This window comes from Candoia aspera, chromosome 3 (genome assembly GCF_035149785.1).
Source record: "Candoia aspera isolate rCanAsp1 chromosome 3, rCanAsp1.hap2, whole genome shotgun sequence".
NCBI lineage: Eukaryota > Metazoa > Chordata > Lepidosauria > Squamata > Boidae > Candoia > Candoia aspera.
This window is the reverse complement of record NC_086155.1, coordinates 142,578,490-142,602,951: the sequence shown is the minus strand read 5'-3', so window position 1 is coordinate 142,602,951 and position 24,462 is coordinate 142,578,490. Positions and strand designations below refer to the sequence as shown.

Genomic DNA, 24,462 nt, shown 5'->3' with positions numbered 1-24,462 from the left:
TCAACAATCTTAATTTCTTATCTTTAGAAAACATAATATTATGAATATGCAGTATGCCAAATAGTAAATGAAGAAAAAATTGGGAAGGAAAATTTGACACTGCATAATGTTTTCTTCAAATTTTATAAAGAAAAGGCACATATTCTAGGCAATAAAAAGCATTCAGAGCAGATAAGAAAATGAGTACATTATATGTATATATTGCTTGTACTTTTCAAATGAAGCCAGTTAACAGAACAATATGTGTGTGTGTATGTGTGTGTACACACAATGTGGAATTAGGAGACCCAAATTCAGATTCCTTCTGTTTCATACATTTCAGAAGTCAGGCAGCTTAGAAACTTCTGCCTAACCTGCATCAATAGATGCTGTGAAAATAACTAAAAAATACCATTTTAGGATTCAGAATTCTAAACAGGCATGCACTGGACTATGCTATTAAACTTTTTGGGAGAAAGGGTAGGATACAAATTAATTCATCAAACAGAACCACTAGAATTATACAACATAAATTACTACACAGCTGAAAGACATTTCATTTTACAGGTAGTCCTTGACCTACAATCATTCAGTCAGTGACCGTTTCAAGTTATGACAATGCTGAACAAATGGTGGTTACTACCAGTCCTCGGAGTTCCAGCCAGCCCAACACCCCTGAGGTCACGTGATCACGATTTGAGTGCTTGGGAACCCATTCACACTTATGACTGGATGCCAAATGCCCCGCGAACACATTATCACCATTTGCAAACTTCCTTGCCAGCTTCCCCTGAAAGTCGATGGGGAAGCCAACAGGTACGATTGAAAGTTGCTGGGGTAAGTCTCCCCCAGCCATGCACCCTCCCCCGGTCACTCACACACCCATACGCAATCTCAACCCATGCGGCACCTCTTGCACACCCCTCTTACACTCCCTGACGCCTCTAATGTATCCCCTCGCACCCCCTTGAGCACTCCCTCATCGACCCACGCTGTGCCTCGTGCACCCCCTTGACCCATATGGCACCTCTTGCATAACACCTTGCAGTCCCTCAACCTGTATGGCACCTCTCATGCACCTCCTCACACCCTCATGCACCCTCCCTCCCACACCCTCCTTGCTCCACGCCTCTCACATACCCTACCCAGCCTCTGCCTCTCATGCATCCCCTCACTCCACCTCCTCCCTGACCCATGCCACGCCTCACACACCCCCTCACACCCTCCCCAACCCACACACCTCTTGTGCACTCCCTCGCACCCTCACACACCCTCCCCAACCCTCCCTCACACCCTCATGCATCATTGCACATCCCATGCCAATTTCTGTAGGCAATCTCTCCTTTGCCTGATTCTTCCCCCCATGCAGAGGAGAGGATTGGAGAAAAAGGGATTTCAAGAGAGTACTGTAAGCTATTCGCATAGCGCACCTGCAGCTCCCAGCCCCAGACTACCAGTGTGATCTCATTATTTTGATGTGTAGAAGAGCAAACAGTTTACTCTCTTACAATCCCTTCCTCTCCAATCTCTACACACTTAGTGGCAGAGTTGGCAGTTCCAATTAGGGTAGTTAAGTGAGGACTACCTGTAACAAAGGCATCTGGGGAAATATTATAAAGGAACAGAATTGTAACATTAGTTTTCTTTCTTTTTTATAATATGTTCAATTTTGTCCAATTCTCAGAGATTGCCTGGACAAATCCCAGCAGTTTTCTTGGCAAGGTTTTTCAAAAGTGGTTTGTCATTGCCTCCTTCCTAGGGCTGAGAGAGAGGGACTGGCCCAAGGTCACCCAGCTGGCTTCGTGCCTAAGGCAGGAAAAGAATTCACAGTCTCCCAGTTTCTAGCCTGATGCCTTAACCACTACACCAAACTGATTCTTTCATTTAATTAGAAGCAATTACTAATATTTTGCTAGTACATTCTCATTTTATATATATTTTATATCAATCAACAAATATATATATATATATATATATATATATAGAGAGAGAGAGAGAGAGAGAACAGTATGAATAATGTGATGTAATGTCAAAATAATAATGGCAAATGTGGTAGAAACCTCATCCAATAAACACCAACTGGCAAGAATTCAAACAATCAATTTACATTCCAAAGCTTGCTACTATGAGTCATTGGTTCCAGACAAGCCAAGAGCAAGAGCCCCAAGGTTACATAGGTCTTATACAGAATGCTGATCAAAGACAACTGAGTATATATATTAACTGAGGAGTGCAATGGATAGAACTGCTTTACAACTGATAAGAAAACAAGGTAACAATAAACACAGACATGGTTATCCTTCATAGACTGAAAACATTACAAACACATTCCTTGGAAGGCAGTATTGCTTTGATATGTGAGAGGTGTCAAGCCCTTAATTAGTATTATAATACGATGACCACCTGTAAAAGCATATATGTGGTATTATAAGTAAGCTTATATAGTTACATAATTAATTCAGTTTGGGCTCTTATTCCAACTCCTCACAGAAATAAAGAAAAAAGAAAAAGCCTGGAAAATTATGTTGTAAACAGAACTTGAAAATTATGACCATATTGCTCATTAAGTTATATTCTTTTTCCTTTTTCAAATAGTTAATTCAAATATTGATAAGCAACATATCAAGAAAGGGAGAAAGAGAGGATCACTGGCTTGTACCCAAAGAGACAGCATACTATTAATAATTACATGACTTGAAGGTTGACTAAATCATATCAATCCAAAGTATAAAATTTGGAGGAATCACAAATCAAAACCTGTCTTAAACCTTCCAAGAAACCATTGCTGCTAGTTTCTATGATGAGTTAGAGCAAGAACATTTGTTAAAAATCTGGTACTATCAGAAATTTTATGCCCTTATTATTTATTTATTTATTAAAATTATATGACGCCAGAATCCCAGCAACTCTGGGCATTTTTATATCAATATAGCCTGAATTGGATGTTCAATAATCAGAGAAATAAACTGTAATCTACAGTCCAAAGTAGCTCTTAAAAATATTGATATTTTCAAAGAAACAGGTCTATAATTAAAATACTATTCTTGTTCATCTTGTGAATAATTATGTGATCTGTTTCACTAAAACTAAAGGATGGGATTTATTTGAAAAAACAACTTTCAATTTCCCATAAAATAGAAAAAATCCCTATATACTTTTTATATGAACCTACTGAAAACCATCAAGGCCAGAAATCGTCTATGATTTCAAAAGATTTAATTGTAATAACAATTTCTTGAAACAAAAGAAAAGTAAAATTAGTTGCCTAGCTCTGTGCTAACAGTGATGACCTTACTTTCTATAAAGCAAGCACGCATTTCATCTTCTACTAATGAAAAATTGGACTGTTGTGGTTAGTTTTACTTTACTACAGATATTTATTTCATTATCAAATTGTTCTCAAGGTGCAAAAGGAATGAGCAATTTTTAAAAAATCTCCTATACATAAGCTCTTTAACTGATTAGTGATACCAGAGGCAGGCTTCTAGTCTGCTCTTCAGTCACAGGGGAACTGGCAGTCAAAGCCAATTACTCTTTGCAGACAGGAGATAACAAACTCCTACAATTGTGCCTTCACTATCCAATGGATGAGGCTAGACAGCTTTTCTGGGAGGCATGATATGTCACCTACCAATGGTTCTTGACTATAATGGTCAGAGATTATAGTTCTTATCCAATACCATACGTCCAGGGAAAATGAGGTTATGTATTATTTTGTAATAAACTGAGCTGATAAAAATCCCTTGCGCTTTTTTAATACTTTCTCTTTAAACTGGGACTTCTGGTGGGGACATGGCGGACTGAACAGCTCTGCCCACGAGCTTAGTGGCCGGAACTGACAGCACGGCATTTTTTTCGGGCTCAGACAGGTTTTTCCCAAAGCCCAGGAGTGTTTTTCTGGGAAAGGAAAACACTTGGAATCACCCCATCTGTCCTTCGGACGGAGGCTTGCAACCAGAAGATTGCAACCAGAATTCGTGCTTGACTGGTAAGAGTAGCCAGGAGGCTGTGACATCACCATTTTCCAAGCACGCTGTAGCCTTAAAGGGACATTAAGACCAGCCCCCCCTTTTCTAAACCACCCAATTTATATACTTCTTAAGTATATGTACCCTAAGAAAGGCTTTCTACAGCAAGGAGAGTTCTCTTCGTGCTTATCGTTATTTTTGGGATTTTAAAAAAAATTTTTTTTTTTAAAGTTTTGGCTTGTCTTCCATCCTAATACTAAGGAGGATTGAGAGTAAATAATTCTCCCCATTATTATTTTTGTACTAAGTTTGAAGATATGAGCATTTTCCCACACGTTGAATCGGCTGTTTTGAACTTTCAGCTTTCTGCTGCTACTTTCCCTGGGGAATTGTCTGCTTATCATACTTTCACTTGTGTAAACACATTATTTCATAACTTTGAATTTTGCTGGTTAAACACCTAGGGGGCGCAATAATCTACTACTTGAGACATGGAAGATCTTAAACAGACTCTCTCACTTCCACCAAGGTTTCAAACAGATTCTTTCTGATTCCTGCCAAGTCTTTATGCAAGGCATTCAGGACATTGGGGAAGATATGACCTCTAAAATGTGTCATCTGATTGGGAATGTTGTGGATGAAGATGAGGAATTTAACAGCGACAGAAATGTCTCTTTGATTTCTGCTGAAATGCTGGATGAAGATTGGATAGTTGAGTTGAAGAAATTAAAAGGAGAGATGGAGTTGCAAGCCGTAACTGAAATTGATCTTCTGATGGAATGCCATGGAAAAGAAGGGGTCATTATGTACGAGAGGTTTCCTGAAAAGAAGCCGGAGTTTTTGAGGGGGGCAGTTGGGCTGTTTGATTTCTGTAAGAAAAAAGCTCTGTGCACATTGTGTGGATATGTAAATGCTTTGGTTTATTTTGAAGTGGGATAAGGGTTTAAGAATATTTATCTGGATTGGTTTTTGGGTTTGGCTGATTTCATTTATCTTTAACAATTTGGATTAAGATTAAGGTATAAAAAATATTGCTTGGTTTTGGGTTTAACATGATTAAGATAATTAAAATTGTTGTATTATCAAGTATAATGGTAGACAATTTATATGTTTTTAGTTTGATCTTTATAATAGACAGGAATAAATAAAATAGTAGGGAGGAAATAATTAAATGTTATCTTTGAGGGAGAAGTTGATTAGGAGGTTTACATATTTTTTTCTGTTTAATATAAGGGGAGGGGGCAACTGTATTTAGTGATTTTTATAATGTGCCAATGGAATGATTTATAGAAATAATGTGATTTTGGTTTAATGTAGAGTAAGGGATTGATTATGGAAAACTGTTGTATATCCTCGCTATTGAAAGTCGGAATCACCTCTTTTTGTAATTTAAAAAAAAAATGCTCTTGTGCTTCCACACTTTTTTAGGTTTTTTCTTTTTCTCTGTAGTTTTTTGTTTTTCTGTAACTTTTATCTTTCTTTGAAGCTTAATAAAATTCTTATTTAAACAAGGCCCTCTAATTCATCTCACCTAATTTATATTCAAATTTTCTTGAAGATCCCTTTAAAAAGTCAAAACTCTAGTTTCAATCGGCCTTCCAATTAAATAACCATGGATTCCCTTGTGATCAATTGATTCAAGTTTATTCCTAACAGCTATTCATCTTTCCCTCACTTGGCCACAGGAAATGAGATCCTGCGATTTTCTTGAGGGAAGAGTAACAATTTGAGGAACAAATTTAACATTCAGCTCATCCCAAAACAGCTGGTCCCTGCTATTGCTTACAGTAATTTTCTTCTGTGCTGTGGAACTAACAAATGTGACAGATTAGGACACCATGATGAGTAAAAGATGAAGTCCTAAATCCCAAAACAAACTTTTTCTAATGTGTACACAGTATAAGCCTAAACATGTTTACTCAGAAGAAAATCCCAGTAGCCAGCTACGCCTAAAGGAATACAACCTTAGGAATTCTTAACCAGCAGGTGTTTTAATAATTTCCCATGAAGAATTCTGCATACATGAAAGGTTTTGCAATCCTCAAACAAGAAAAAAAGTTAATTGCTTACATACACAATAGAAAGTACTCGGTGAGTAAATTAAATACATTCAAGCTTACCGTTTTGTCTTCTTGTAATTTTCAAGATGTAATACTTGAATATGCTTGTATCGTTGCAATTCACACTGTCCACAAAGATCCTCAAGATACAATAAATGATGCTCCATTTCTTTAAAATGTCTTTCCAACTGGACTTTGTGAACAAAATATTCAAACAGAGTATGTAAGTATCATTTCTCTAACATCATTATCACTACTGATGTAATTCCATGCTAAAAAATCTCACGCATTACAGTATCACTACCAAAACCCCCAAAACTCTACAGCAGGGACCTTTCAAGAAACAAACATGTGGAAAGATTCAAGGACTATTTTTCTTGCTGTCATGAAGTGTTTTCATGGGGAATCCTCCTTTCCACTTCACAGGCGTTGTGCTGGAACTGGTACAGTGAATGACATATCACACGGACAGAGGAAGTCTCTCAGGACACCTGCTTCCCTTTCAATTCTAACATCATCTTCCCATCAGGCAATTTGGAGAAGACTAGCTGAGATGGCCAGTTACATAATACACACAGTTTTCCAAGAGTTTGCTAGAATAATTACTTGAGAAATGGAGCTCAGAAGTGGCAGGTTTGCTCCTGAGCCCTCAACTAGTTAATTCTCCCCAAATCAAAAATAATTTCCCAAACTAATCTAAAACTCAGAAAATCAATTTGGCTCTTTCTGAGCTCTAAAAAGCACTGCAATGGCCATAATTCTCAGAGGAATTACATCTCCTATTGATTACTGTGCTTTCTGCACCCACAAGCACTGTATAAGGACATTAGAGAATGGAAACCCATCCTTTCATTCCCCCGCAACTTCATCACTGTATTCAATAGCCTGAAGTATGGTGAAAAGCAGAATGGCAAGCTCAGAATTCATTTTCTCTCTCAGAGAATCAAAACTGAAACGAATTCAGAATTTTGACTTATAAAGTTCAGCTCTTTTCTCTAGGGCAGGCTTTCACAAATCCCTATAGTTTATTTTCAAAACCGTAAGACAGAACTTTAGAATAGAGTACCTTTAAAATACAAATTAATATACGAAAATAGTAACCTACATCACCCCTGAAACAAATTACAATGAGACCCTATCTATAATATTGGTGAATACAGAGTCTTGATATGACAGAGCCAGAAACACTGATGTCTTACATAAGCAAAGTCATTTGCAGACGACAGAAGAGGGCATCATGCCATTTCTGTTCTCCTTCAGGGGAAGGAGGCGTTTCCTTGGTGACTTTCAATTGGGTGCAATATCATACTAGCAAGAAAATGGACTTTACATACAGTCCACTGCCGCCTCCTTCGTCTGTTTGAAACTATAAACATCATGGCTTTCAGCATCCAGCCACATTTTTCCGGATTTCATCTTTCTTTTCCACTTATTGTTTTTATAATATCACATTTCATGAGTTCTTCAGAACTTGCAGGTCTGCACTGCATTTTGCATTAATTTGAGCGGTCCTACTAATGATATTACCAAGCTGTTCTGTTTTCAATAAAGAGGATTTATTACCACCAAGAATAAAAGCTGAACTCCAATGATTTGAAAAACTAGTCCTTGAAGACCCCCTAGTGAGTACTTTTAAAAATACACCTAAGTTATACAACTCAGGCTTATTGGCTTATAACAGCATTTTTCAAACTCGGCAATACTGCAACCTCCTAAAATGATGCACCCGCTCCTATGAATAGAACAAATGATTTTATTAGGGTTTGGGTTGGGCAAAAAATAAACAAACCACTCATTTTTAATAATTAGCAGTGATATAATGATATCTTCACAGTTTTCTGAGGATCTGGATATAAATCTATAAAATAAAAACAAACTGAATGCAGACTTACTCAGGCTAGCTGTTGTAGATTCCAAGCCTGCCAGAAATATTGGGATTTGTTGGAGCTGGTCCTGAAGGTCCAAGAGACTACTTCTCTTTTTCTCCCAGTGGGCAGAAAGCATCACAACTTCACTATCCACCAGCTAAAATATTTAAAGTCAAGAATATAATTATAGTTACCAAATTTATAATTTAGTTTCAAGCTCTGAACGACAGACCAAAGCCTTAAGTGATTTCGTAGCTGCAGATTTCCACTCCCACTTAGCTGTAAGTAAAATTACTGATTCAGAGCAATTAATTCCATGGGCCTCATAGAGGGGTTTTTTTTTTTAATTAAATCGTATTTTTCAACATAACACAAAATTAGTATTTCAGAAGAAATGTCCACTTTTGTAACTATTTTTTAAACCCTTTTTCTGCTCACAGTTTTTCCAAAAGTGAAAAGAACAACCTTCACAGTTTATTTAAATCATGAAAAAATTCAGTTAAACATAAATTGTAAGGTTAAAATACGTGGTAATTTATTATCTTATTACATTCTATTTTATTCAAGTCTGTTACTATCTTCCTCAGTCTAATGTATTTACATTTTTTCATAATTCATTTGCAGACGACAGAAGAGGGCATCATGCCATTTCTGTTTAACCCAGATCTTTCCTGCTGCAAAGACAAACTTATATAACTCTCTTCAGCAAAATCAGAGAAATTAACAATGAAGAGCATGATATAAATATATGGCTAAACATTTGTCCTACTACTGATTTTGCAGTTTATACCATCTTTTGCTGAATCTTGTCTTATGTACTTGCATTCTTCAGACATCTAAGATGACAATAACACAAGGACAATGCTTAGGGGCTGGATCCAATGAATCTACTATAACTAAGAGCAGCTTCATACATCACAGTAAGCATCATGTGGTTTCCTGATTTTTAGTACTGCATATTATGTCTTATTCAACAAAGCACTGAGATGGTTAAAAGAAAACAGAGTAATAAACCTAATGTTAGTCTGGATTCAGCACAGTGAATAGAAATAAACAATACATATAACGGTCAATTCAATTCAGATTGTCAACTCATCCAGTGCTTCTGTATCAAGTCAGAAAACAAACTAATTCAAGGTCCAAACAAGTTTTGTAAAGGCATCTGATTTAACATCTTACTTTGGAAAAGTGAGTCAAATCATTTCAGAACTATTTGAATTTCTGAATCAATACTGTATTTTCTACAGCCCTAATAAACATAACATTTGCATTTCCCTGCTATACAAGTTTATGTAAACGTAGCTGGTGACTTTAGATGGTGACTTTAGTTTAGTATCTAATTCAAACAAAACAATGAAGTACCAAATATACTGCAATCTGAAATGCACTGAGAGGAAACAATAGACTGTTTTGTCTAACCACTACTGAGCTGGTGGTTCAAGAACTCAGATGTAATGTTAAAGTTACATTACTGAATAGAATGCACTAGTGAAGTTGATGGATAAGACTCTACCTTAGAAACTCAAATAATCTCCATAATCCAAAATATTCTCTACTATATATACCTGCTGTACCAATTGCTACAGGTCTTAACCACAAATAGCAGGCTTCAGCTTTTCACACACTTGGAACATTTTGTTAACACATTTACTACACATGATACATGTGATTACCTTTGAAGACTGTTTAGAAACTATGCCTTCATGATTACAGATTGAGACTGACTATATGGAGTATGTGACAACTAACACTTGTATTGCAAAAGTTTTAGTATAGTTACAATACAAAGATTCCAGTGAAGCTTTCCGGATGTGTGTCTGGAACTCCGAAGGCTCATAAATAACCATCTTCTTTATGTACAAGTGATAGCCTCACGTGGTGCAGAGTGGTAGGCGGCAGTATTGCAACTGAAAACTCTCCCAGCAACTTGAGTTCGATCCCAGCGGAAGCTGGATTCTCGGGTAGCCAGCTCAGGTCGACTCAGCCTTCCATCCTTCCGAGGTCGGTAGAATGAGGACCCAGCTTGCTGGGGAAGGTGACAATTGGGGAAGGAAATGGCAAACCACCCCGCTCTATAGTCTGCCAAGAAAATGTCGTGAAAGCCGCGTCCCTCCAAAGGGTCAGACATGACTCGGTGCTTGCACAGGAGACCTTCCACCTTTTTTTTTATGTACAGGTATGACTTTGGGATAGAAATACTGTGATTACTGAACTGTAATTGGCTGTCAACCTGCATGTCATCAACTTAAATTATACCTGGGACACTACTAAACTCCCAAAATATTTTAACACTACAGAGCCTCTAAAACCATCATGCAAGATTCTTACAAACGCAGTATACTGTAGAGAATATTCATTTAAATGACAGCCACGTCTTCTTCCTGAAACATTCAAATAGTAGTTGTCATTTTTAATTAAACTTTTCCATATTATCTATAAATTATTACCTCTCCAGCTTTTGCACACTCTTTTGCTCCTTTGTGAAGTGCTGCCCAAGAATCTTCATACCTTCACAAAACGAAATAGCATAAACACTTATTCTTAAATTGATGACCATAAACATAACAAATGCTGATCTGATGTGCTTATTTTTTTACTATACATAATCTATGGATATTTGTCACAGCTTAGCTTTATTTTTATAAAAACACCACAAAGTTACAGAACTTTTTTTTTTTTAGATCAGCATGTTTCAGAATTTTATAGTAAGATCAGCAGAACAATCTGACTTACTCCAAAATAAGTATGTACAGAATTTCATTTTAGGATCAAACGATTGGTATCTAAAAGGCTTGAAGAACTGATTCATTCTGATTCACTTTTCCATGGAATTTTCTCCAGAAAGGTATGGATTTGAAGTGTAGAAGGAAGAATGCAGAAGCGAGGATACGGAATCCTGCTCTGCCACTTAAAAGTCTACCCATGAAGCATGGGGTATAGCCCTCTTAAAATTCAGTGGCAAAAAATCCACATTTGAGTAAGCCAGTTTTACCAACGTTCACACTTCTCACCTTTTCTCATGTGCCAGTTCAGGTAGTCCTCACTTAATGTCCACTCGTTCGAAGTTACAACGGCGCTGAACGAGGGGGACTTAAAACCAGTCCTCATAGTGCGGCCATCAAAGCATTCCCACAGTCACGTGATAGTGATTCCGGCAGTTGGCAACTGGCTTGCAATTACAACATTGCAACATCACATGATCACCATTTGCAACCTTCACTGCTGGCTTCCAACATGCAAAGTCAGTGGGGAAGCCGGCAGGAGTTAACAAATGGTGATCACGTGACCGCGGGACACTGCAAGCACGTGGGATTCGCCTAATGATGGCAGCTAGGACTGCAAGGACTGCCGTCGTAGGTCAGCTCAGTCACATGTCATTGTACCTTATGATCACATTGCTTAGCAATGGAGTTCCAAGTCCCAATTCCTGTCAGTAAACAAGACTATTTGTAGAAGTCTTTTCATGCTTTTCTCTAAAATTATTAGGTAGCATACTGCATAGCATAACTTGAGCCAACATCATATATTGTAAATGAAAACTGACATTCTCCTGGGGTCACTTACCCAACATAAACAAAGAATAAACTTACAAATTTGAAAAACTCCAAATGTGGGTTATGTAGATAGATTTGAATAACCAATTTACACTTCCACAAATAAAATGAAAATAGGAAAAAAACAGAAAATAAGCTTTCCTTTAAAATGGGATAAGTTTTACTTAAAATCAAGAACAAGGTTTTCCAATCTGAACATTAGTTAATCTTATTTAAGCATTATTTTATGTATTACCAATATGGAATTTGTGCTTACATCATTCACAGAATTAAATTTAGACTATATTCATGCACTCATTTTGGATGTAAATTCAGTGGGATTTAACTCAAAACATATGAATCAGAATGAATATGGATTGTGATATTAGGCTGCAATTATATACCACTTCTTGGGAGCTGAGTCACATATTTTCAATTACACTTCTCTACAAACAAGCTAGTGCACAGTCAGTCTAACAATCAGTTGGTTCAAGCATTCAATGATCTTTTTATTAGAATACTAAACAACCCTGTGACCCTTGGGTCATCCTTTGAGAAAAAGGTACTTCAGTCTGATGTGACCAGAAGGAACATTACATTTTAGGCTGACCATACTTTTTTTACCCCTATGCTGGATGGTCCCGTGATCATCTAAGACGAGTATATATCATAAGTAGAAAAATAATTGTAGTGGCAAACAAACTTCAAGAATAAGTCAATATTTACTTACCTAAACAGATAAACAGAAGGAACACGGGCGGGCAAAAAAGCAGTGGGAACGGGAGCGACTTCTGACTTCCTGCTGGCTTCCCCATTTACTTTGCTTGTGGGAAGCTGGCAGGGAGCATCGGAAATCAGGGTCACGTGATCACAGTTATGCAATGGCCATAACTTTGCAAATAAAACTGGTCTGAACATTGGAAATTTCAATTCCACAGGAGTAATGCATCCCAGATTTTTTTATGCATTCTTTAAGTTAGCAGATTTTAGATACCTTGATTCAAAAATTGTTGCGGTATAATGCACTGTTTGGGTTAACTTGAGGTTACAAACAGATAAACACAATGAGAGGTTTAGTAGCATATAGATACTTTGAAACTCCCAGGAACTGCACCAAAGCTAAAATTCTGCATTTCATAAACACTCTTGAGTGTATTTAGTGTATATTTAGTCATTAATGAGAGTAAAGCCATTGTACCAGTGAGCTTACCGATTTTTATACTGTTATTTACTGCTTTCCAATTAAGAAAGCAATATAAAAATAAGGGAATTCCCTACAACATCTATTGTATTCATATCTCTTTCTCCAGAAAGATAAGCAGATTAACAAATTGTCAGAAAACAGTGAGAGTTTACAGAAGAAACTTACCTACTCAGCAAAACTAAACCAGCAGAAAATTCTGGTAAGCTCTGTGCAGTCCTATAATAAAAAATTGGAGGTACATCTTAGAGATACACACATTCAAAAAGACTTTAAATTGATCTTTAGGATCTGTAGAATCAACAAATCATTTTTTTAAAAAATCAAATGATAATTATAATATCACCAGAGTTCAGCTAATTGGAAATGCAATTTTTTTTGGTTTGCTTTGGCCTCTAGAAAATTCTAAGCTATCATATCAAATGACTTTTATGGTTTGTAACAGCACACTGTTATGTCTCTTCTTGCGAAGACAGACTTCTCCAGAGTACAGATACAGGTACTTCTTGCTTAATGACTACAATTGAGAGCCAGTTTGGTCTAGTGGTTAAGGTGCTGGGCTAGAAACCAGGAGTCTGTGAGTTCTAGTCCCCACTTAGGCATGAAAGCCAGCCGGGTGACCTTGGGCCAGTCACTCTCTCTCAGCCCAACTCACCTCAGAGGGTTGCTGCTGTGGAGAAAAGAGGAGGAGGAAGGAGTATTAGGTATGCTTGCCACCCTGAGTTATTTATAAAAATAATAAAGGCCAGGGGGAAAATAAATAAATAAATTGGGACCAGCAGCTCCGTCACTAAGCAATGCAGCCATTAAGCAAGACATCACATGACTGCGACTTGCAATTTTACTTCTAGCTTCTCCATTGACTGTGCTTGTCGGAATCTGCCTGTGAAGCGCGATCAAGTGACGGTGGGACGCTGCAATAGTCGTAAACACCCGCCGGTTGTGAAGCACCTGAATCTCGATCACATGACCACAGGAATGCTGCAGTGGTCGTAAGGGCAAGGACCGGTTGTCAAGTTATTTTTTCCGCCCCATCGTAACTTTGATTGGTCACTAAACAGGGCAGTCATTAAGCAAGGACTACCTGTCCCAATCTAGCTTATGATGCAGGGCAGCTCTCCAAAGTGGCACACATACATTTGGTATAATCACAATGACTGGAACATACCACCCAATATTATATTTTGCTATTATAAATCGACATGGATATTAAATTTTAAAGCCCTGCGTGCAATATCAAAACAGAAACTCTAATCCTGCTAGCATACATTTTGAATGTTTTAACAGCCTATACCATGAAATAATTATTACTAACATACAGTTTTCCTAATGAAAACATATTTTACAAGTATAAGGGTAAAATATTTAGCAGTACCTCTGTTTACTTATTTTAGCTTCTCTTGATTTGTCACTGAAGATCTTGAGCCTAGAAAACATATGTTGAGGGAGGAAAAGTCAGTTAAGAGTCACAATTAAAAGCTTTTCAACATTTATAATACCAACTTACTGAAAGTACTAGTCCCCCTGTATTCCTCCTACCACCTAAAAATAACATGGGAAACATGTGCCGAGCTACTGCATCCATGCTGATGCTTTCCAATTGCTATTCTTCTGGTATTCATCCATCTCCTTCCCAAACCACATATCCTGCTCTGCACATGAAGCAGAAATCATAATCCTGAAGTGATTTGAGTAGACTGTGCCACCTTAGGTGTCAGGTACCTTTTAGCTAACAAGTGTCTTGTTTAAATCTTCCTCACATCAGGAAAACACCCGCATTGCAATTGCACAGTTTCTGTTTTTAAAAAAGGTTACCTTTTGTGGAAGTTTTTTTACCTTTTCAGCTAATCTTCCAATTTTTCTATTAACAAGATCATACTCTCCACTTTCGTGCATTAACATTTTACATTAATTTCAAATGTAAATTCTTGTCTGAATTTCAATGTTTACATCTAAAAAGGGAGTTATGATTTTGAGATACAGCTTAGCTTGCAGTAGGTGATCTCCGGTAAGTAATTTAACGTGCATTATTCCCATCTTCTTTTGAAGTTAAATCGCCTGGGATATTAAAGCTTTCATCTTCTGCAGCCTAAAATAGCATCTATACCAAGAAAGTGTGCTGGTCTAGACACTGAAAAGACAGACACATTACACACTGTAGGACGCCTATCAGCTATCAAGTGCTGTTACCAAAACACACAAAAATCATATCAACACAGCCACAGACTGTTTAAAATTATGTATCAAAAAGTAACTGCACAGCTCGTCTATGAAAAAAAGGATGATCTAATACAAGATGAAAAATAAGGGAAAATCTTTGCCTAAGACATTCTGGAATAGGTCATTCTTTTAAATATGGATTTTTCTATGCAATTGTGTTCCTAGTTATACTCTTTCTTGGAGAGAATACTTATGCTAGCATTGTTATGGCAATCCAGTGCCACTTGCAATTCAACCCTGAACACATCAACATGCTAGATAGCTAACATCACCTGATTCCACCTTTGTTTTTAATCAAAAAGTGTCATGAAGCAGCCACGTAAACAAAACTGCAGCTGGGAAACAGACCTCACAAGAAGTGCAACTGAAAATCCTGTCCTACTGACTTGTCAGGAAAAAACTGCCACTTTTAAAAATCTGACCACAAAACCACTAGAGATACATCAGAAGAGAGCAGAACTGTACCACAGGCTTTAACTTCACATTTACTTAAAAAAAGGTGGGGGACCTATTGCATTTTAGTTGGAGCATATTCTTTAAAGAGCTGAAACTACTTTTTAAAAAGCATACTTTACTTTCAGATGCACTACACTTGAGCAGAAGTTCCAAGCTTCACTTTTTATATGCACGCTTTTCTCACGCTATCTCAAAACATGTTAGACTATTAACCGAAACATCCAAATTACAAATAGTGATTTAGAAGAACAGAAGCAAGAAGTGTTCATTATTACTCAGGGGTAAGTATATCAGAAAAATTAAAATGCACTTTTGAGAGAGTTCACCCCAAAATGCGTGACAGTTTATGACACCATACTAAGAGGCAAAAATGGTTAAATTAAGTACTGGTCAACAAAGGCTGCTACTACCCCCATACCCTACGTGTCTTACAACTCTGTCACCTTCTATTTACTCAGGGGTAAGCCGCAGGAAATCACAATTCATGGCGTGCCTACGCCTGCAGCAAAGCAGTACAATCCTTTAGGCGCTTCCCTTAAATTCGCCCCACTGCATGCAGAGGGGCTTACTCGCGCGTAAAAGCTTCTGGGATTACAACCACTGCTCCTTGCCGTTTGCTTGCCGAAGCGACTGACGCAGTTAGGGCTTCTTCGGGAATGGGGCCTTTTTCGGGACAGAAACAAAGTGCTCGGCGATTCAAGCCTGCCCAGCGCCTGGACTTCGACCCGCCACCTAACCCCACCGACCGAGCGTCGCCCCCCCCGTCTCGGAGTGTCGGAGACCCGCAACGACGTTCCCCCGCCGCCCCCTCACCCGGAGGTCAAATCCTGCTGCACGCTCAGCAGCCGCTCGCGCAAACTCTCCAACATCTCCCACTTGGAACCAGCGCGCGCCGGCAGCCCCGCCGCCCCGAGCTGGAAGCCTCAACTCCACTGCGGCACCCAGGAAGCACGGGACGCGGGCGGGCGGGACGAGGCGGGGCGTGGCGGGGCTTCGAACGGGCGACCAATGCGATGGCCGCTTCGCCGTCGACTGTTCCTTCACGCGCTCCGCCTGTCAACAGAAGTTCCACCCTCAGGTCACGCTAATCGCGTCTTTCTGTTGTTTTACACGGTTCGAAGAATGTACGGCTTGGCAAGGTTTTGTACCCCAATGCTCCACCCCCGTGGCTTATTTCACAATAATAACTACCGCTAGCTTGTCCATTATAAACATGAGACACAGCTTCTTCGTGACGAGGGTGGTTGGACGCAAAGAGTGCTCTGCATATAGACATTTATTTTTAAACTATAGCACTCCTTCATTAGGAGGGGCCTGAGTTTCCGTGAGTGAAGCAGTCTCTCCTGGAACTTCAGCTTCATCTGCCTAGAAAATGCAGTAACTAATTCAGTATTTCTCCATCCCGGAATGAAGCAACTATTTGCTTTCCCCTTCCAAAAAATCCCCCGTAACCCTAAAAATCCGAGAAATAGAGGAGCCACTGGACTTTCTAATAGAGGTCTAAGAGAGATTTCTCTTCAGATCTGTGGAAAAATCGTGATGGTGGCGTGCACGGGAAGTTTAGTTTTCATAATTGGGGCTATGTGTCCAGTCTACAAATTGTGTAAATCTGTGGCCAACATCAGTCACTAGCGTTCCCTCGTGACATGCGCAAAGACAACCTACGGTCTTCCTTTAAGTCAGTGTGTCTCAACCTCAGGAACTTTAAGATGCGTGGACTTCAACTCCCATAATTCCCCAGCCAGTCAACACATCTTACAGTTGCTGAGGTCGAGAAACACTGCTCTAACGGACGCCAGTTATAGGATAGCTACTGCTGCTAGCAATTCTTCTCCAGTGTAGAGTTATTTGCAATTTATACTGAAAGCTTTCCCAAGCTGTTCACCATCCAGTTGTGTTGTTTGATAGGCATTGCCAATTCCTGGCAGATAAAATCCGAAGGTTTTCAGGTTGAGAAAGGCTGCAATTTGGCCATTTACCTATTGCTTCTAAAAAGTTAGGTAGGAAGAAGTATGTTGCAGCAGTGTATTAATCCCAGAGAAAGTAATTAAAGGAAGTCAGATATCAAATTCATCCATTATTAATATTAGCCATTCTATAAATAATGTCAATGTAAGTACCTTAACCAAGATGTGTGGATTTGTTTTTATAGCACACTAAGATCTGCCTCAAGATCCTGCAAGGTAGACTCCAGCAATTCATGGAGCGAGAATAGTCACTCTCTCTCTCAGCCCTAGGAAGCCGCAGTCACCAGGAGTCAAGGCTGACTGGAAGGCACCAAATAAATAAATAAATAAAAGCAATTATATTGGCAAGCCATATTTATCAATTAAGTATTAACTTGCATGCTGATTATCTGTGATATCTGTTTATGTTCAGGCAAAATCTGGAATATTTTACCATCATATGGTTAATAACTGTAATTATGACATCCTTTGTTTCAGAGTAGAAATATTAAGTACTGCCTGAGAGTTGCTAATCTTTTCAGATTTATGTTCCTTCATAAAAACAAACAAAAGCAGTCCCTTGGTTTCCAAAGAGCTTAATTCTCACTAGGTCTTGTGACTGTAGAGTACCCATAATGCAATATATTAACGGCATTTCTTCTTATAAATATCAGGAATAGGAGAATATCCTGGAAGCAGAAATCGGTACAATCTGTTTCTGAAATGATAGAAGTGCAATTAGGGACTTGAGACTCAACAGGAAGGAAGAAGATACTCTCAGTTGTTAATCTTGAAGAACTACCTTCAAGCTGCAGCTGTAGTTATCAACTGGTTTTATCCTGGAGAGGGTAATAGAAGGCTTCAGGAAATTGTCAGGTATGCTGTGCTGTGGATGCCAGTTTTACAACTGTTTTCTTCTTTTATGGATTCAGCATTGCCTATTGCCATCTCTCTGTTGTTGATTTAATTTTTATGTTGTTAGGCTCCACACGGATTGTGGAACAAAAAGAATCTAATCTATAATCAAATTAAATTCCATATGCTAATAATAACTGGAAAATTTTAGAGGCCATGGTATTGCAATTATTATTTTTACTTTTTAATTTAGAAATATACACTGCATTTTAAAAAATAAATGCTGTCTCTTTCATTTCAGAAACATTCAGAATAATAAGGTATAGATAATTACTTTAGGGCAGGGATAGATACCCGAGCATCCCATTTGCCGCCCCCCATCACCATACTGTTGAAAAATTGACATAAAATTGTCAAACTTCAGCCGCCTGATTTTGGTCCATTTTGAGGGGGGGTTGGATTGCCCTTGAGAGGCTTTTCACTCTCATTTCTATTTTTAAATTCTCTTGAAAACACCAAAAGAAAAGGCCAAAAATGTTCCACATGCCTCTTCCACTGATACCCAGTATTACCAGATGGTCTACTGCTCTTCTGAAGGTCAAGTGACCAAGTTGGATCCCTGACCCCCAAACACTGCATTATCAGGACACAGCGTAGGATTTAGTAGGTGACCTAGGTTCATTGGACTTTGGGTTTGAAGACGTTGATAAGGAATTTCAGCCCAAAATTCTGTGCCTTTTTCTACTTTCCAAGACCAAAGCAGAAAGGCCTTTTGTAACTTTGGTCCATATGCACCTTAACAAAGCCCTGATATCAGGAGTCAAGTTCACCCCAATTAAAGCAGTTATCTTTTTATCATTACTGCCAATGATAGTGGAAAAGATTGGGTGCAGAGACAAATGATTTAGCTTTCTCTAATAAATTTTACTCCAGCTTTTCTATTTCAACTTCTTTAAACTGTTGCCCTTTCATTTTCTATACAGTTAGAGGGATGGGCACCCACACACCCAAACATAAACAACCAAAGGGAACACGAAAAGGGCAATTAATAGTGATAATATTTTTAATACCCTCTGGCTACTGAGGATGAGAAAACACTCATCTTCAGTTGAGAGATCCGCCCAAGGTTCTCCTTGAAAAACCTTCCTCACGCTACCCTAATTTCTGCCTATGCGCTTGAGCTCAAAATGTAAACCAAAGATTCTGGAGATTTTTTTAAAAAAACCCTTGGGAAGTGATTCCTGAACCTTCAATGGATAGCCAGCCATGCTCCTTCTGTTCCCTGCCCCTCCCCAAATGCTGGGTCATTCAGTCTTTTAGGTGGTTCAGTCTTTTATTCCCCTGGATATTTAATCTACTCTTCACCTTCCTGAACAAATTCAAAGACAGTGTGCCAAGAGTGCAAATAACATTTTACAGTAGTAGGCAAACCTAAGCCAGTCTTGGATGAAATAAGTCAAATATGCAGGCCAAGAAAGAAAACAAGGTACACTTCTTTTTTCTGCAATATTTTGGACTGTGTAAACATGGGTACAGGATTTTTTTAAAAAGTTTTGGTGAAATACAACAGCCAAAATATAATAAACAGAAGGGAATAATGTAACAGTGATGATACAATGCAAAAAGAAATTAATACAGAAATTGATAGTGATTAAATGAAGTAACAATAATTTAAGTGAACTAAAACTAAAGAAAAAAGGGGTGATCCATATAATATTAATATGGAACTAGCTCAATCCAAAAGCTCCTTGTATCAGAAGTTTGTCTTTGTAACTTTCAGTAAATTCTTTAGCCTTCAAACCACGATCTATTCAGCTAGGCAACTTGGCATACTTATTTGTCTCCTCTTAAATTCCCCAACTTTATTCCATTCATGCTCTAAAATGCTTCAAAAGTGCTGTTCACATGCAGTAATAGGGGTGTGAGCAAGACAAAAAAATGTGTCTTGTTTCAAGCATCGAACAAGCACACTGTGACTCAGAAGTTTGGCTAGAGCACTGCTTCCCAAACCTTTTCCTTCCTTACCCACAACTGCACATCAGAAAGTCCTTTTTACCCAATGTAGATAAAACACTTAAAGTCAATGTAATGGGTTTGTGTGTTGTTACTCGAAGAAAAACCACTTCTACCCAAGTGTGGGTAATTTACCCAGGTTTGGGAAGCACTGGCCTAGACCATTCCAGGTCAGGTTGTGGCCCACCCAGACCAACACCCTGAAATCTGGGATAAGACAAATTCTGAATGGTAATTCTGGTGAGTAAGACAAGACCGGTAAATCTTGCTTCTCCCTCCTCTCCTCCACACCACCTTATATCTGCCCTTCTCTGATCTTCCATGCTTCCCTTTCCCTTACCTCCCTTTAGCTATGTGGCACAGCTGCCACACATACTGTACCTACAAATACCCTGTTCCTCTTTTAGTCTCTGTGGATGCTTGAGAGTAGAAGATGTACTACTTAATTGCAAACACTGAAAATACAGTACGTTCTTGCTGTCATAGTCTCAGCAGGAGGGAACCAGATTGAGGAAGTTTTGGTGACTATAAAAGTTACCTGCATCAGGCAAATATGCATCAAGCAAATTTATACAGTACATTCGTGACAGAACACTGGATGGATGGATGGATGGATGGATGGATGGATGGTGGTAGGTAGGTAGGTAGGTAGGTAGGTAGATATTCTGGCTATGTGGTATGTTGGTGCCTCCATTAGTCATTCCTTTGTAAAAATTGTGAAGCAGATATTTCAGTGGCATTAACATGTTTCAGATAGCTCATTTTTCCTACTACAATTCTTCAGATAGACTTTATCACCTAATCCTGCTGCAAAGAATGTAGAGGCATTTAGTAGACTACAGAACCCTACAGTAATTGATTGTGTAGTAGAAGCAATTTCTTTATATATGCTTTCTGGTTTTTTATGTTTTCTTCTTTCTATCTTCTTTTCTCTCTTTTTTAATTATTTCTTTTCTTTTTCACATTTACTTTGCTAAATATTTCTTATATCTAAAATCTCTTAATAATTTCTTTAAAAAGAAAAAAACACGTATATGACATATATCACTATCCCGTTCGTTCTGTTGCTGTCTAGCTATCTAAATCTTAGAAATCTTGAACCTTAGATCATGCTACACTTGCAGTGACATGTATAAAGAGGTAATCTGAGCTTCACAAATTGGATGTATCTATTTCCCCCCACAACTGTTTGTGGGGAGTAAAATAATTACATGCAAATCTAGCCCAATAGGGTTGCACTGATGTAGCCACTACGGAGCTCATTGAAATGCTGTTAAGAAAGCATAAAAAGGAATCATAAGCAATCCCGCCAACTTCTCTCCCGACTCTGTATACATAACTTTTCCTATCACTGCTACCACCAGGACTCTTCCCTAGACAGAATTGTAGTATTTATAAAAGAATATATAAAAGAACAAAGAAAAAATATGGCTCATTTTCATTTTTTGAAAATTTATGTTTTATTAATTGTTCAAGATATAATTAAGGCACATAATGCAGAGTATAAGACCGATAGAATACAAGTCTAAAAAGAAACCGGAAAAGCTAAAACGGTACAGGAATAAGCAAAGAAGCATATCAGACCAATGGCTTCTGATCTTTTCCAGCACAGGTATAAAAGTACATAAAAGTTAATCTCTTACTACTACTTAAACATTTAGTAACACTGTATCTCTAAAATCAAACCGCTCAATCATCAAAACCTAAAATCAAGACTTCATTCTATTGCGTTACCAGTGAATAGTCCAAGGGCAGTTTCCAAATGGAAACGAATCTAGTTGCAGTGTTTTCTCTTATCGCTGCTGTCAGTTTAGCCATTTGTGCTAATTCTATCAATTGAATCATCCAGTCCTCCACTGAGCATATAAGAGTCTTGCTGCTGTTATCATATATCAGAACAGAGTTCCATGTTGCTTTTCAGGCTGTTGTTCCACCAAACCCAAGAGCAACAGCTCCAGTTTCAATTGTAAGTCCCCTTTAAGAATTTTTTGGATAGTACTACATATTTGGTTCCTGGATTTCTTAGTTCTTCCACAAGTCCACCATAAATGATAGAAAGTTCCTTCCCCCTGTGAGCATTTCCAACAGACTTTTGATATCCCATTATACATTTTAGACAGCTTGTCAGGAGTTAAATACCAACGGTACAGCATTTTATAAAAATTCTCTTTCAAATTATGGTCCCAAGTGAATTTCAGACCTTTGTTCCACATGTTTTCCCACCGTTTTATCATAATATTGTACCTAGAATTCTTAGCCCATTTAATCATACAATCTTTAACATATTCCTTGTCTTTGCCTCTATTATACCTTAAAAAAAAATCAAACCAACTTTGAATCATTATGGAAAAAGAGAGTCATACAGCCCTGAAATCCATCCACATACTTATTCTTAGTTTTTTATCCCACCTCCTAGTAAAGCAGAACATTTATTTGTCTCCATATTATACACAGGCCATTTTTTATAAATGAATCAAGGAGCCCGAGTGCCCCCCTTAGCAAGTCTGCAAAGAACTTCCCACATATCAGAGCTATCCCATTCCCGAAACAAGCCCTGAGACAAACAGACCAGTCCTGCAAGTCGAATTGCAGCTCTTTCCTGAGCAGCATGCCTGCTCATTCTGGATCCTTACGATTCTCCTTCTTGATATATCTCTTCCACTCCTTTCAGAAAGCCCTCAGCCAACTGATACCTTCTAAAAATCTTGCAAAATTGTTTGAGTAGTTCTCCCACGCTGCCAGGTCTGCCCGCTGAGCTTGCGGGCAGTCTGTTCAGTTGGCCATCTTCTCGGCGTCCCCCGCTCATTTTCATTTTAGGGCTGTCCAGCTTGTGTAATTTGTTCCTTTTTAAGTACAGTTTCCTATGATATATTAACTTTTGCAATTCTGTTTTTCAGAAAAAAGTGGTACCTACCAAAAAAAAAAAAAAGCAAAAATCATTATGAACATAGAAATCATGAATGGTAAATAAATAAATATGTAAGTTTCATGTTTTGAATGTTTTGAATAAACCATGGAAATGGCATGATCCAGCAAGGAAATGGGACAATTCAGGGTGGTTTTCAATTCACTGGTGGCTCTGTCTGCAGTTCAAAAAACTCTATGGAATGTATTATGACATTTAAATAACTCAGTATGCTGCGTAACGTCACATGGCAACATTTAAAAGATTTTCACAAGCTAGAAAAACTTCTTTGGTGGGGAGGAGGAGGAGGACATACAGTATTTTGATTTTTCTCCCTCACACAAAGAAGATTAGAGTTTATTTTGAGTTATACTGATGTTTAACTGGCTTGGTTTTTAACTTTCTTTGGAATGGGGGGGGGAGATAAGAGAAAACCCCCAACTGTTTTTGTTAACCACTAGCTTATCTGTACAGCTTCCCCGACTCCTGGAAACAGGTGCACCAGACCCTGGGAAGCATCCTAGTCAAGGTTGGGTCATGCAACCTCGGTACCATGGCAACAGGGCCATGAGGTTTTAGGGCCACACCTTGATAAAACTCTTAGGATTGCCTTTTGAGTTTGGGAGCTTCTGCACAGACGTGAGCACTGGGCGCTGTGGAAATTAAGCCATCCTGGGGTATCTCCGCTGTCTTGGTCAAGAAGCTCCTGACAGCTTAACAGGATAGGGTTTCAACTTGCTTAGGTATGTAATGATTTCATTTCTTTATGCTATGCTTTTTATTGTTGTTGTTTATTCGTTTAGTCGCTTCCGACTCTTCGTGACTTCATGGACCAGCCCACGCCAGAGCTTCCTGTCGGTCGTCAACACCCCCAGCTCCCCCAGGGACGAGTCCGTCACCTCTAGAATATCATCCATCCATCTTGCCCTTGGTCGGCCCCTCTTCCTTTTGCCTTCCACTCTCCCTAGCATCAGCATCTTCTCCAGGGTGTCCTGTCTTCTCATTATGTGGCCAAAGTATTTCAGTTTTGCCTTTAATATCATTCCCTCAAGTGAGCAGTCTGGCTTTATTTCCTGGAGGATGGACTGGTTTGATCTTCTTGCAGTCCAAGGCACTCTCAGAATTTTCCTCCAACACCACAGTTCAAAAGCATCGATCTTCCTTCGCTCAGCCTTCCTTATGGTCCAGCTCTCGCAGCCATATGTTACTACAGGGAACACCATTGCTTTAACTATGCGGGCCGTTGTTGTCAGTGTGATGTCTCTGCTCTTAACTATTTTATCGAGATTTGTCATTGCTCTTCTCCCCAGGATTAAGCGTCTTCTGATTTCCTGACTGCAGTCAGCATCTGCAGTAATCTTTGCACCTAGGAATACAAAGTCTTTCACTGCTTCTACATTTTCTCCCTCTATTTGCCAGTTATCAATCAAGCTGGTTGCCATAATCTTGGTCTTTTTG

General features: G+C 38.6%; 1 protein-coding gene across 1 annotated transcript in view; it reads right to left on the bottom strand.

Moving 5' to 3' along the window:
• DTNBP1 (dystrobrevin binding protein 1) overlaps nucleotides 1-16,206 on the bottom strand; it is a 71,610-nt gene extending 55,404 nt beyond the window's left edge. The window contains exons 1-6 of the mRNA XM_063298932.1: nucleotides 16,099-16,206; nucleotides 13,985-14,035; nucleotides 12,778-12,828; nucleotides 10,323-10,383; nucleotides 7,900-8,032; nucleotides 6,068-6,200 (exon numbers count right to left, since the gene is read on the bottom strand). Of these exons, the coding sequence (XP_063155002.1) occupies nucleotides 6,068-6,200; nucleotides 7,900-8,032; nucleotides 10,323-10,383; nucleotides 12,778-12,828; nucleotides 13,985-14,035; nucleotides 16,099-16,154 (485 nt within the window). The 5' untranslated portion in view covers nucleotides 16,155-16,206. The remainder of the gene's footprint in view (nucleotides 1-6,067; nucleotides 6,201-7,899; nucleotides 8,033-10,322; nucleotides 10,384-12,777; nucleotides 12,829-13,984; nucleotides 14,036-16,098) is intronic.
• Between the last annotated feature and the right edge of the window lie 8,256 nt (nucleotides 16,207-24,462).